Source organism: Rhinatrema bivittatum, chromosome 7 (assembly GCF_901001135.1).
Source record: "Rhinatrema bivittatum chromosome 7, aRhiBiv1.1, whole genome shotgun sequence".
Lineage (NCBI taxonomy): Eukaryota > Metazoa > Chordata > Amphibia > Gymnophiona > Rhinatrematidae > Rhinatrema > Rhinatrema bivittatum.
In genome coordinates, this window is record NC_042621.1 from 43,151,997 (window position 1) to 43,166,654 (window position 14,658).

At 48.8% G+C, this 14,658-nt stretch overlaps 1 protein-coding gene across 1 annotated transcript in view; it reads right to left on the reverse strand.

Moving 5' to 3' along the window:
• Nucleotides 1–14,658, reverse strand: part of WWP2 (WW domain containing E3 ubiquitin protein ligase 2) — a 227,623-nt gene that overhangs the window by 167,572 nt on the left and 45,393 nt on the right. Inside the window, 1 exon segment of the mRNA XM_029608285.1 lies at nt 13,385–13,522. Within this exon segment, the coding sequence (XP_029464145.1) occupies nt 13,385–13,522 (138 nt within the window).

The following is a 14,658-nucleotide window of genomic DNA, read 5'->3' on the forward strand; positions in this document are numbered from 1 at the left end:
TGGCGATGAATGGAAGACAGCCTTCAATACCCGGGATGGGCAGTTTGAATATCTAGTGATGCCCTTCGGCTTGTGCAGTACCTCAGCTGTCTTCCAAACCATGATGAACAACATTTTGCGTGATCTACTCTAAAATGTGTTGTCGTGTATTTGGATGACATCTTGATATTTTCCCAGGACATGAACACTCATCTGGAAGATGTCAAATGAGTACTGCTTAAACTTCACGAGAACCGTCTATACGCCAAGTTGTCAAAATGCGAGTTCCACAAGGAATCAGTGCCTTTCTTAGGGTACATTGTTTCCAACCAAGGTTTCCAGATGGACCCACAGAAGCTGGAGAGCATTCAGAAATGGACACAACCCACAGGTCTAAAGGCTCTTAGACGATTTCTGGGATTTACCAACTATTACAGAACATTCATCAAGAACTATTCCTCACTAACTGTTCCGCTTACAGCAATGACTAAGAAAGGTGCCAACATCACCAATTGGTCTACTGAGGCAGTAACAGCATTCCAGAAACTGAAAGACGCCTTCTCGAGCAAGCCATGCATCCGGATCCGACCAGGTGGAGGTCGATGCCTCAGACGTAGGCATAGGGGCCGTGCTAAGCCAGGCCGGTGACTCTAAGACCTTACACCCATGCTCATTTTTCTCCCGTTGCTTCTCGCCATCGGAGAAGAACTACGGCATAGGGGATAAAGAACTCCTGGCAATAAAGATGGCATTCGAAGACTGGCACCTCTGGCTTGAAGGTGCACAACATCAGATCACAGTTTTTACAGATCATAAAAATCTGGAGTACCTCCGCCACGCACAGCGCCTAAACCATAGGCAAGCGAGATGGTCCCTGTTTTTTAACAGGTTTGACTTTGTGCTGAAATACTGCCCTGGAGACAAGAACGTCAGAGCAGATGCCCTATCTCGCTCATTTCTCTCTGAGGACGTACCTGATGAACCCCAACATATCATCGACCCGAAAAGACTTATCTAGTCAGCTACTCACCCAGTACATGTGGGTAAGATCGTTGTACCCAAGAACCTAAGGAAAAAGCTGTTAGCTTGGGCTCACGATTCTAAACTGGCCGGACACCCTGGTCAACGCAGAACTCTGGCAAAACTTCAGAAGTACTACTGGTGGCCCACCATGAAGGAGGACACGTTCTCCTACGTTGCTTCTTATTCCAATTGTGCTAGACAGAAGCCGCCGCCTGGTCATCCTTGGGGCCTTCTCCAACCCTTGCCAGTGCCAGATGAGCCCTGGACACGCATTGCTACAGACTTTGTAGTAGACTTACCACTTTCAGGAGGTAACAACACCATCTGGGTAACAGTGGATCATTTCTCGAAGATGGCTCACTTCGTGGCTCTCCCTGGCTTGCCCTCAGCCATGGAGCTTGCAAAGCTTTTCATCACTCACATCTTTAGTTTACACGGCATGCCAAAGCACATCGTCTCTGACAGAGGAACCCAATTTACAGCTAAGTTCTGGAAAGCACTGTGCAAGAAGTTTGATATCTATCTCGACTTCACCTCTGCATACCATCCACAGTCTAATGGGCAAACGGAGAAAATGAATAGGACACTCAAGCAGTTCATTCATGCCTATATGGGTACTCGTCAAAATGACTGGGCTGAACTGTTGCCCTGGGCTGAATTCGCCATCAACTCTCATCCAGCAACATCAGCTGGATCAACACCCTTACCACTTCCACTTTCAGTGTCATCCCCAGCAGCTCAATCTACTGCCAAAAATATCCAACAACTATGGATTAAAACCAAAGAGATGCTCCGTAGAGCAGGACAACAAGCAAAGAAAGGCTATGATGCTCATCACTGCAAGGCTCCAGAATTCCAGCCTGGTGACAAAATCTGACTGTCTACAAAACATCTAAGACTCAAGCTACCATCAGCTCATTTTGCTCCACGCTTCGTCTGACTCTTTCCCATTCTCAGACGACTAGGTACTCATGTACAGTCTGAAACTTCCACCAGCATTGAAGATTCATAATGCGTTCCATGTCTCACTACTGAAACCGCTAGTACTTAGCAAGTTCTTAACTAAGACACCTGAACCTACACCTATTGATGCAGAAGAAAACATCGAATACAAAGTAGATGCTATACTTGATGTGAGAAAGAGAGGCAGAGTATGGGAATAACTTCTGTCATGGGAGGGTTATGGATCTGAAGAAAACTCTTGGGATCCTTTGGCAAATATCATGGCTAAAGAGATGCTTCAGCAATACCACAGAATGCATCCTCAGAAACCAAGACCAGATAGGAGGTCTGGAGGAGGCCCTTTGAAGGGGGGTACTGTTGCGTCCGTCGGTGTCAGATGGCTTCGACCCTTGTGCCTTGCCTTTTTCTTTGCTCTCCCCGCTAGCCTTGGAAGATGGCTGCCGCCGCGTCTGCTAGCCATGTCCTCCGGCGTCCCCGGAACGGCTATGGCAAAGACTCACACCATGTTTTTCCTAAGGTTCTCCTAGGGTGCTTGCGCATGCCACCCATGTCTTTATCCACATCATGGCGGGAACCTCGGGGGCATCCCCCTCAAGTGATGTCACGCCATCCGGGTATTTAGCCTATGCTTGTTTACTAGCTTATCCAGTTAGCAAGGATTGGATGGATCGTGATATGGATCGATTGGATTGGGACTCGTCCAGTCCTAAGCTACTCTGCCACTTCCTTGCTGCTGCTGGAAGCCCTCTCTGCCCTTCGGGGTATACTCTAACCTGGGTACCCGCTCCTCAGGGGTCCTCTGCTTCTTTCAGGTGCCTTACTGGGATCAGGTACTCGCATCCTCGAGGGCCTGCTCTCCCTGCCTCGGTGCCTGTTACCATCTACTTCTGCCTGGTGGAATCATCAACCTTACAGCTACCATCTAGTGAGTAATCTAATTCTCAGTCTGTCTCATCTACAGTTCTGCCGTGCTGGGAAACCTACACCTGGATATCCCTATACCATTTTGGTGAGACGGGTTCCCTCTGCCGAGGGTCCCTGGACTGCTACCTCTGGATCAACTCACTACTGCCACATCTGGTGTGGTATAACATCAGCTGTACAATAAAAGACAAAACTCTGTGTTTGTGCGTCCTGAGACTAGCCCAGTACTGTGGCTTCCCCACGAGGCTTCCTCCCCGTGGGCGTGGTCATCTCCCACAGTACCCAAGAATCCACTCAAACACCTCGAAACCATAACATGGACTCAGGACCAGTGGTTATAGTGTACTCCTGATAGCAGATCGGAGACGGAGTCAGATTTCAAAGCTGACGTCAGCCTACATATACCTGTGCAGGAGGCTCTGCTCTTCAGTATTTCTCCATCTCCTAAAACAGATAGGGACACATCCACACATTACAATTTTAAACCAAAGAAGAAAGAAATTTACCTCAAAAAGACGAGCCCCGCTTTCCTGCGATGATACCTAAGGGTCCCTCCCCCAGTCGAGAATTCCTGAGGTGATTTCCGAGATCCCTCAGAGGCAAACCTCGGTCCGATAGCCAGTTCCCGGCATGGACTTAGCCCCCAGAGTGGCTGAGAGGCAGCGGGTGCAGTATTGAGCGCAGCGGTGAAGGTAACTCCCTCTTCCCCCGCAGCCGGAGACCGCCCGGCACGAGACCGGGAAACGCCGAGACCAGGTAAGGAAGAAACCTCTCTTAAAGTCTCTGGTCTCCGAGGCTCAATTAGCCGCACACATCGTCCTTCCGGCGTCTGTTACAATGGGTTGAGCAGCCCCGTCCGGGCTAGACCCCGATCCAGTGCGAGGGTCCACACACGTGGAGACCCTCCAGGGGGGGGGGGTTGCTATCTTGTCCGCGTGGTCATCTGCGCCATTTCCCCCCTTGACCACCATATTGTCCACTCACCCGAGCTGTGCGCACAACCAACTTGTGCGCACAGCGGCGCGCACAACTGTGTTGTGCGCACAACAGCATCCTCAACAGTGCCAGGCGCATAGCAGCCCGCACAAACGGACAGAGCGCACAGTTAGGCCTGTGCGCAGAGCGGCACGCGCATCTTAGCCAGGCGCATAAATAATAGCCTGCATGTACATCTTGTGCATCCCGCACGCACATCATCGGCGCACCCGGAGCACACAACTAAGCTTCCTGGCGCATACACCCACGCACACAGATGAGATTTAGGTCACTCCACATGCACAAATCATGGCACCTCCGGCCAAGAAAGCCAAGGGACAAGCCTTCTGCCCAGCCTGCCACCTGAGAGCTGCGCAGCCTGAAGTGGTCTCCGCCCTATGCCTGCAGTGTGAAGAAGCTCAGGGGGAATCTAAGCAAGGCCCCCCACAGCCAGTAGAGGGTTTCGGAGCCACCAATGATAGTACCCCGGACCTCTGTATCTCCGACTGGGCACCTCAGTGGCCTCCGCTGGATTCAATATGGATCCAGGGACCTTTTCCTGGGTGGAATTCTTCAAAGGGCTGCAAACCTTTGTCCAGGCGCAATCGGTACCGCTTGCGACACAGTCCCAGTCTCCACCAGAAGCACAAGCCCTTCCAAGCACCTCTCGGACATCCTGAGACGTGACCTATCCAAGCAAAAACCTCCCCTTAGGGGATACAGACACCTCGGGGGACGAGACTGACTCCCTGGAGGAAGGGGAAATCCCTCCAGGGTTGGAACCATACTGAACCATGCTGTGATTCTTCTCTAAGGACGATCTACCAGCTCTCGTGTCTCTGACCCTGAAGACGCTGGCCATCCCAGGCACGAGTACCACAGCGGAGCCAAAGACGAACCCCGTTTAGTTCTCCCTCCATCAGGCTTCATGCTATTTCCCAATGCTGCAGGCCGTAACAACAAACTGATTGACCTGGAATGGAATAACCCGGAGGCAAGTTTCAAAGGAGGATGGGCCCTAGAAGCCCTATACCCCCTGGAACCCACGGCCAAAGAGCTCCTAAGGTTCCCAAAAGTGGACATCATGGTCTGTGCGATCTCAAAGTGCACAACCACCCCAGTCGAAGGAGGAGCTGCACTCAAGGATGCCCAGGACAGACGCCAGGAATCCATCCTTAAACAGTCATTTGATGTTGCAGCAATTATTTATTTATTTATTTATTTAGCATTTTTATATACCGACGTTCTCGATACAAATATCAAATCAGGTCGGTTTACATAAAACAAAACAATCACGGTGAGGCGTTACAATAAACGGAGTTTCAGAACATGAGAATAATAAATATTAAATAAACAACAGTGACTCATCAAATGACGAGAATCTATATAGTAAATAACATGTAATAAAATAGATAATGGTGTAAAAAACTAACTATGTTATAAATATATTTATATTTATATTTATGTTATAAATAACAATAGCAATGACCCTGCAGATCGCTTCCTGCTGCGCCGTCATGATACGTGCCTGCTTGCTTCTCTCCAGAGATGCAACCACGTCTGCTGAAACATTAGAACCGGTGATATCCTTCCTCACGAATGCGACCTCAGACCTAGTGTGCACATCAGCCAGGGACATCTCCTCTATAGTGGCAGCCAGAAGACAACTATGGCTCTGAAATTGGTCAGCTGACGCGACCTTCAAAGCAAACCTCACGAGAATGCCTTTTAAAGGATTTCTCCTGTTCGGGAGCGAATTGGAGAAGTTAGTCAGCAAATGGGGCGAATCTCCAGTACCTTGTTTACCGGAGGACAGGAACAAAAGAAACCAGTGCTCCTCCCCCCGAAGAACCAAGGGCAGAGGAGCCCAGCATTTCAGACCGTACAAGAACACATACTACCAAGCACTTTGCCCCGTAGGCAGGGGCCAGTCCTTTCAGTACAGACACAACAAGAGGGAAGCAGGCTCAGGTACAGGCCCCAGCCACACCTCACAATGAGAATCAACAGACCCATCCACAGGAAGAAGCCATTGGGGGCAGACTTACCCTCTTTTACCAAAGATGGCTCGAGATAATGTCGGACAAGTGGGTCCTAACCATCATTCGAGAGGGATACTACCTGGATTTCCACAGCATCTCTCCAGACAAATTTGTGAGATCACTGTGCCTCTCCCTCTCCAAGAGGACGGCAGTGGAAACCACACTGACAAAAATACTCAGCCTAAAGGCGATAACTACAGTGCCCATGCACCAACAAAATACTGGTCACTATTCCATTTATTTTATCGTCCCCAATATGGAGGGAACATTATAGAAACATAGAAATGACGGCAGAAGAAGACCAAACGGCCCATCCAGTCTGCCCAGCAAGCTTCACACATTTTCTTTCTCATACTTATCTGTTTCTCTTAGCTCTTTGGTTCTATTTCCCTTCCACCCCCACCATTAATGTAGAGAGCAGTGATGGAGCTGCATCCAAGTGAAATATCAAGCTTGATTATTTAGGGGTAGTAAGGGTAGTAACCGCCGCAATAAGCAAGCTTACACCCATACTTATTTGTTTTACCCCAGACTATGTTATTCAGCCCTTATTGGTTGTTTTTCTTCTCCCCTGCCGTGAAGCATAGAGCTATGCTGGATATGCGTGAAGTATCAGTTTTTTCTTCTCCCCTGCCGTTGAAGCAGAGAGCTATGCTGGATATGGATTGAAAGTGAAGTACCAGGCTTATTTGGTTGGGGTAGTAACTGCCGTAACAAGCCCGCTACTCCCCGCTTTGTGAGTGCAAATCCTTTTTTCCACATTTCCTCTTGCTGTTGAAGCTTAGAGCGATGTTGGAGTCACAGTAACCATGTGTATGTTTATTGAATAAGGGTATTATCTCCAGGCAGTAGCCGTCATTCTGGCGAGCCACCCACTCTTCATTGACGGCCTCTTGACTTTATGGATCCACAGTGTTTATCCCACGCCCCTTTGAAGTCCTTCACAGTTCTGGTCTTCACTACTTCCTCCGGAAGGGCATTCCAGGCATCTACCACCCTCTCCATGAAGAAATACTTCCTGACATTCATGCCCATCCTGGACCTCAAGACTGTCAATCGCTTCCTGAGGATACCACACTTCTGCATGGAAACCCTACGCTCAGTCATAAGGGCAGTACAGCCGGGAGAATTTCTGACTTCACTAGATCTATCCAAAGCCTATCTCCACATCCCGGTCCATCACGACCATCAGCGCTTCCTACACTTTGCGATACTGGACCATCATTACCAGTTCCGGGCACTACCCTTTTGACTAGCTACCGCCCCTCGGATCTTCACCAAAATCATGGTGGTAGTGGCGGCAACACTGAAAAAAGAAGGAATCCTCGTACATCCATATCTGGACAATTGGCTGATCAGGGCAAAATCTCCAGAGGAAAGTTACCAGGCAACCCCCAGAGTCAAGAATCTACTGCAGAATCTCGGGTGGGTCATCAACACATCCAAGAATTGCCTGCAGCTCTCCCAATCACTAGAGTACCTGGGAGTCCAGTTCGACACCAAACAAGACAAGGTTGTCCTTCCCCCCTCCAAGGAGAAGGAAACTGATGGGTCAGCTGTGAAAACGGTTGAACTATGCTCGCCCCAAGGTATGGGACTACCTCCATGTTCTCGGTCTCATGACGTCAACCTAGAAGTCGTTCCATGGACAAGGGTCCACATGTGCCCACTACAACGTTCCCTACTGTCACGATGGAACCCAACGTCCCAGAACTACTCCAGTCACCTCCAGCTATCAGCAGAGGTTCGGACCCAGCTCCAATGGTGGCTACAAGAAGACCATCTGACAAGGGAGTAAAACTGTCCCCACAAAACTGGATCTTGCTCACCACGGATGTGAGCCTGCAAGGGTTGGGAGCCCACTTCCAGGAACTGATGGCCCAGGGACAATGGGATAAGGAAGAGTCGGGATGGAGCATAAACCGACTGGAAGCCTGAGCAGTCAGACTAGCCTGCCTACAATTCGGCCACAGATTCCGGGGAGAATCTGTCAGATTCATGTTGGATAATGCCACTGCCTATATCAACCGCCAGGGAGGAACCAGAAGCCAACAGGTGTCCCTGGAAATAGACCCCCTCATGGCTGGGCGGAAGCAAACCTGCAAGGAATCTCAGCCACCCACATCACGGGAAAAGACAATGTCTCTGCGGACTACCTCAGCAGAGAGAGACTAGACCCAGGGGAATGAATGCTGTCGACCACAGCCTTCCAGTTGATAGTAAACCGGTGGGGAACCCCAGCCATAGATCTCCTAGCAACCCGGTCTAACGCCCAAGTTCCCAAGTTCTTCAGCCGTAGATGAGAACCGCAATCCCGGGGAATCGACGCCTTCGTCCAGACCTGGCCACAGGAAGACCTGCTGAATGCCTTTTCCCCCATAGCCACTACTGGGCAGGATCATCCGCAAGATAGAACACAGGGGACTAGTACTTCTAGTGGCTCCGGACTGGCCAAGAAGGCCATGGTACGCAGACATGCGAAGACTTCTTGTTGGGAACCCTCTGTGCCTACCTCCACACAGGGACCTTCTCCGGCAAGGACTGATTCTCCACGAAGACCTCCACCTCTACAAGTCGTCTGAAATGTATTTCAGACGTCTGAAATGTATTTCAGGCGTCTGAAATGTAATTCAGACGCTAGTATCTTGAATTCTATGGTGAAGTCTGATAAAGGTTTACTACCTTGCTTCAGGTGAACCAACGAAGATCCTGCAGTATTATGCTGGGCAGGGTCACCAAAAACTGATCTGAACAGTTCAAGGAACCCAGCAAGATCATGTAGAATAGGATCATCGCGCTCCCACAGCAAAGAGGCCCAAGCCAATGCTCTTCTGTCCAGATAAGACAAGATGTAGGTGGTCTTGGCATAGGCTGTAGGAAAATGATTAGGTTACAGGGAAAAGTGCATGCAACACTGGTTGATAAATCCCCTACATTTCCAAACTTCCCCTGAGAAGCGAGTTGGAGCAGATAGAGGTACAATGGTCTTGACTGTCACTTCTGGCGGTGTGACTTCTTTACCTGTGGTGGTTGGTAAATTCATGTGTGCGTGCAGCTGGTTAAATGCAGCAGTCAAATTCTCTGTTTGGAGATTCGCTGGGCCAGGTCTGGAATGGCCTGCAATGCAGTGAGCTGAGCCGAATCCATGGAGTTAGCAACCTGTTATGGTTTTGAGGTGTTTGAGTGGATTCTTGGGTCCTGTGGGAGATGACCACGCCCACAGGGAGGAGCCCTGTGGGGAGCCATAGTACTGGGCTAGACTCAGGATGCACAAACACAGAGTTTTGTCTTTTATTGTACATCTGATGTATACCACCAGAGGTGGCAGTAGTGAGTTGATCCAGAGGTAGCAGTCCAGGGACCCCTCGGCAAAGGGAACCCGTCTCACCAAGATGGTATAGGGATATCCAGGTGTAGGTTTTCCAGCACGGCAGAGCTGTAGATGAGACAGACTGAGAATTAGATTACTCACTAGATGGTAGCTATAAGGTTGATGATTCCAGCAGGCAAAAGTAGATGGTAAAAGGCACCGAGGCAGGGAAAGCAGACCCTCGAGCAGCGAGTACCTGATCCCAGTAAGGCACCTGAAAGAAAGCAGAGGGCCCCCGAGGAGTGGGTACCCAGGTTAGAGTAGGGTAGAGAGGACTTCCAGCAGCAGCAAGGAAGCGGCAGAGTAGTTTAGACCGAATGAGTCCAATCCAATCGATCCGTATCACAATCCAATCCAATCCTTGCTAACTGGATGAGCTAGCAAACAAGCATAGGCTAAATACCCGGATGGTGTGATGTCACTTGAGGGGGGCGCCCCCAAGGTTCCCACCATGACGTGGATAAAGATGTGGGTGGCATGCGCGTGCGCACCCTAGGAGGCCCTTAGGAGAAACATGGCATGAGGCTTTGCCATAGCCGTTCCGGGGACGCCGGAGGACGCGGTTAGTAGACGCGGCAGCAGCCATCTTCCCAAGGCTAGCGGGAAGAGCAGAGAAAAAGGTGAGGCACAAGGGTCAAAGCCGTCTGAGACCGACGGACGTGTCCATCTGGCTACACGCTAGGAAAGGAGTGATTTATGATGTATTTTTGCATATAGGGAAAAATAACCCATGCTGTAGTTACACGATGTTAGGTTCCATATTAGGAGTTACCACCCAGGAATAATACATTGAAATAGTTGGCTCAGTGTGCTGTAGCAGTCAAAAAAGCAAAAGAATGTTAGGAATTATTAGGAAGGGAATGGTGAATAAAACAGAAAATGTCATAATGCCTCTGTATCGCTCCATGGTGAGACCGCATCTTGAATACTGTGTACAGATCTGGTCACCTCATCTCAAAAAAAAATTTAGTTGCACTGGAGAAGGTACAGAGAAGGGCAACCAAAATGATAAAGGGAATGGAACAGCTCCCCTATGAGGAAAGGCTGAAGAGGTTAGGGCTGTTCAGCTTGGAGAAGAGACGGCTGATGGGGGGATATGATAGAGGTTTTTAAAATCATGAGAGGTCTTGAATGAGTAGATGTGAATCAGTTATTTACACTTTCAGATAATAGAAGGATTAGGGGGCACTCCACAAAGTTAGCAAGTAGCACATTTAAGACAAATCAGAGAAAATTATTTTTCACTCAACGCACAATAAAGCTCTGGAATTTATTGCCAGAGGATGTAGTTAGTGCAGTTAGTGTAGCTGGGTTTAAAAAAAGGTTTGGATAAGTTCTTGGAGGAGAAGTCCATTAACTGCTATTAATCAAGTTGACTTAGGGAATGGTCTCTGCTATTACTGGCATCAGCAGCATGAGATCTTCTTAGTGTTTGGGTACTTGCCAGGTTCTTGTAGCCTGGTTTGACCTCTGTTGGAAACAGGATGCTGGGCTTCATGGACCCTTGGTCTGATCCAACATGGCAATTTCTTATGTTCTTATTACCAACCAATATCATTGTTTATTGAGTTGCTGATTTATAGTATTGTGCTGTATTTATTTTGAAGGATTTGGCTGATACATTTGAGATTATGCCATATTTCTGGTTGAATATACTGGTGTACTGTTGTTACTATTCAACTGCTAATAAAGATTTAATTATTAAAAAAAAAAAAAAGAAATAATGTACACAATCAGATCCACAGTAAAGACCATATCAAGGTCATCCCTCATCCCAAAACTAAGGAGGAAATTCACTGACCAATATAAGCCGATCTCAGGATAAACCCACAGCCCCTCACTGTGAAACAAAAAAGTAATGGGAAGCTCAATGGGACCGCCACCACTGGTTTTATCACAATCCCTTCCAATCACATAAACCAGTGACAGAGGAATGCTGGGACACCTGCCCCTGGTTCTCTAATCATTTCTTACCAATTAACCATGATCATGTTTTGCAAACCAAAAACAATGGTTTATGACATGGACCTGAACCTTTGATTCTGCAGCATGTATGTGAGCTTCTCCCCTCTATCATGTGAGAAACTGTGAAGGAAGTCATCCATGTGATGTTTCTGGACTCAGAGCCTTCCTGGATGCCCATAAGAAAAGCCCGTCGTGTATATAGGGCCTGGCCCAAGCAATATAACAAACTGCTACCTTAGCAGGTAAGATAACCCAGGTAGCAGCTCATCGCAAGGAGGAGTGGCAACAGCGGCACAGACTCGAAACCATGCACAGCAAAGCAACAGACTTACAGATTGCAGTATTGGTGTAAAATTGGGCACAGTTTTATTATATGTAAACAGATAACAATAAAACCTAAGTACCCAAGCCAAAACAAGGTTATCCTAACCAAAACACCCTTGCAGTAGGCAGTGCCTCACCTCTGGACCAGAGTCAGCCTCAGGAAAGCAAAGCCCTGTCCATCCGTGAGGAGTCCGTCCTGGGCATTCCCGGTCATCTGCCACGAACAAGCAAGGTGACTGCCCAACTGACAGGGGCGTCCAGTCTGCTGCCATACCCGGGCCTACTGACCCAGATAGTAGACAGCGCCCCAATGGCCTATATGATGGCCCAACCACCGTTCCAAGCACTGCCTCTGGTCAGACACCCCACCTCCTGGCTCGAGTACCCCCACCCCAGCTGCAACATGAAAGTATACCAAGAAGGCAAAATAAGTAACAGCAAAATTTGACCAGCTTCACGTGCAACCTCTGGCCTTGGGAGGATGGTCGGGATGCAAAGGTGGTGGCAGCGTGGAGAGCGGGAGCAGGAGCAAAAGGGGTGGCTTGCCAGCAATGTCCCAGAATTAGCCTCCCCACACTGCTTGTCCATGCCTCGGTACCCTCCCCCCCAAGTCTGAAGCATCCAATGGGCATGAAATCCGCCAGAGTGGATGCCCCCCCGAAATCCACATTCCTTCCCAACATCGCCACACCAAATTAGCCTGGCCCGGCCCTCTCCCATCCTTCCCCGTGGCCGGCTCGATGGCCGCACATGCCCCATGAAGGCCTTCTTCATCCAGGATACAACGCCGAAGAACCAACATCGCTGAATCACAGCTCCCACGCTCCAATGACGTCACCTTGCGCCATAACACGCTAGCTCCACGGCCAACCGGTGAGTGTTCCTGCACCTCCCCTCCTGTTCTAGGCGCAGTGCGTGGTTACCGACGGCATCCGCACATGGGCCCAGCGCTGCATCTTTGATCTCTGGCATTTATTTAATTTTTTTTTAAAAGTAGCTGCCTTCCAGGGCTACCGAGCAGAGTTTTCCCTCATCGCTGGAGAGGAGGGGAGAAGTGGAATCCCTGCTCACTCATTCTCCCCTCTTCAGCCCAAGAAATCGCCATCTCCCACAGAAGTGCAGCTTTCTGCTGTTTCTCCTAGAGAATATTAATCTCATCAAAGCACTGCAAGACAGTCAGGAGCTGGAGTCATTGGTAGTGGGAGCAGCATGACAGCAAGGGACTTGGGACAGTGCATGAGCAGACAGCCCCAGGGCATAGGCAAGGGCAAGAAAGAGAACTCTTGTATGGTTAGAAATTAGGCTACATATAAGAACAAAGGCCTCAATTTGTGAATTTCCTGTCCCTAGCTTTTATCAATGATTTATAATTTAATCAAGTCATACAGTCTTTTCAAACTGAAACATTTGACATTGAGTTGAGAACAGACAGGTTACAAAAAGAGCATGCATGTCCATACATATGCAAAGAAGTATTTATTTGTGTATGTATGTATCTATGCCCCCTGGTTGCATGGCGTGGCCAGAAACAGTACTCACTCTCTCCTCACTGTCCCACCCCCTGGTTGCATGGAGTGGATGAGAGCAGTACTCACCTTCTCTTCACTGCCCCACCCCCTGGTTGCATGGCATGGATGTGAGCAGTACTCACCCTCTCCTCACTGCCCCGTCCCCCGGTTGCATGGCGTGGATGTGAGCAGTACTCACCCTCTCCTCACTTCCCTGCCCCCTGGTTGCATGGGGTGGATGAGAGCAGTACTCACCCTCTCCTCACTTCCCTGCCCCCTGGGTGAATGGCATGGCCGTAAGCAATACTCACCCTCTGTCATAGAACTGCTGTCAGGCAAGCTTCCCAGACCAACAGTCAACCCATCCAGGAAAACTGTTAGCTCCCCACCTGAGACAACATTGCCTTTGTGCTCTGTCTCCAAGTTCAGGCTCAGCTGAATATTCTCCACTGTGAATACAAAAGGCAACAGGAAGAGAGAATGAGAAATATGGAGCGAAGGAGAAAAAAATGAGTACGTGCAGAGAAGGAAAGAGGACTCCAGAGGAAAAGAGGGCAGGGAAAGGCAGAGGAAGAATGCAAGGTGAGAGAACAATTACCAGCAGCTCAGACTCAGAAACCTTATTCATTACTTATTTCTAAGCCTGTATCTAACTTTGCTTGCATGGGAGGAGGATCTAGACAGTAGACTGCAACAGTCCAGTGAACTACTTTGCCCCACTAGCAGCTTCAAATCCATATGTGTCCCCACAGCTTGCTCCATAGATCCTTGTGTGCTGAGCAGTGGGATTATTATGCATGTCTAGAGGTGGCCTGCTCTTTTCTTGAGCATGAGGAATGAAACAAGAATGGCTGAGCTAATGCAGTACTACTATTTATTGTTTCTAAAATATACTAGACATACACAGTGCTATACAGGCACACATAAGAGACGCTGTGGAGGAGGAGACTAGTGGTTAGAGCAGTGGGCTATGAACCAGGGAAGCCAGGGTTCAAATCCCACTGCTGCTCCTTGTGACCTTGGGCAAGCCACTTCACCCCTCACTGCCTCAGATACAAACTTAGAGGTCCATTTTCAGTTGCTGTGCAGATCGGCTAGCTGGCAGAATAAACAGGGTATCTTTAGCAGTGCAGGTATGCCACTGAATATATCTGGTTATCTTAAAGGTAGCCGGTAATGTCTAACCACCCAACCTTAGGGCAGCCCTACAGCTTGACCAGAGTTAGCTGTATAAGTGGCTAACTCCGCTCTTCTTCAGAATGCCTCTTGCCCGCCCACAGAATGCCCCCTTCTTATCCAGCTAAATTCTAGCCCGGTAACTAGTTAACTGGCTAGAATTTAGTTGGATAAAGGCTAAATATAGCCAGGTAAACCATTTAGAAGGATAATTATGTTATCCGTCTAAATGGCTTTTGGATATGGACCTCCACAGCTGTGAGCCCTCTGGGGTCAGGGAAATATTTAAGTGCCCGAATGTAATCCTTTTTGAAGTGGCTGAAAGGTGGAATATTAAAAATAAATAAATAAATAAGTTCCCGCTCCATCGAATTTACAATCATATCAAGACAAACAAGGGTCATAGGAA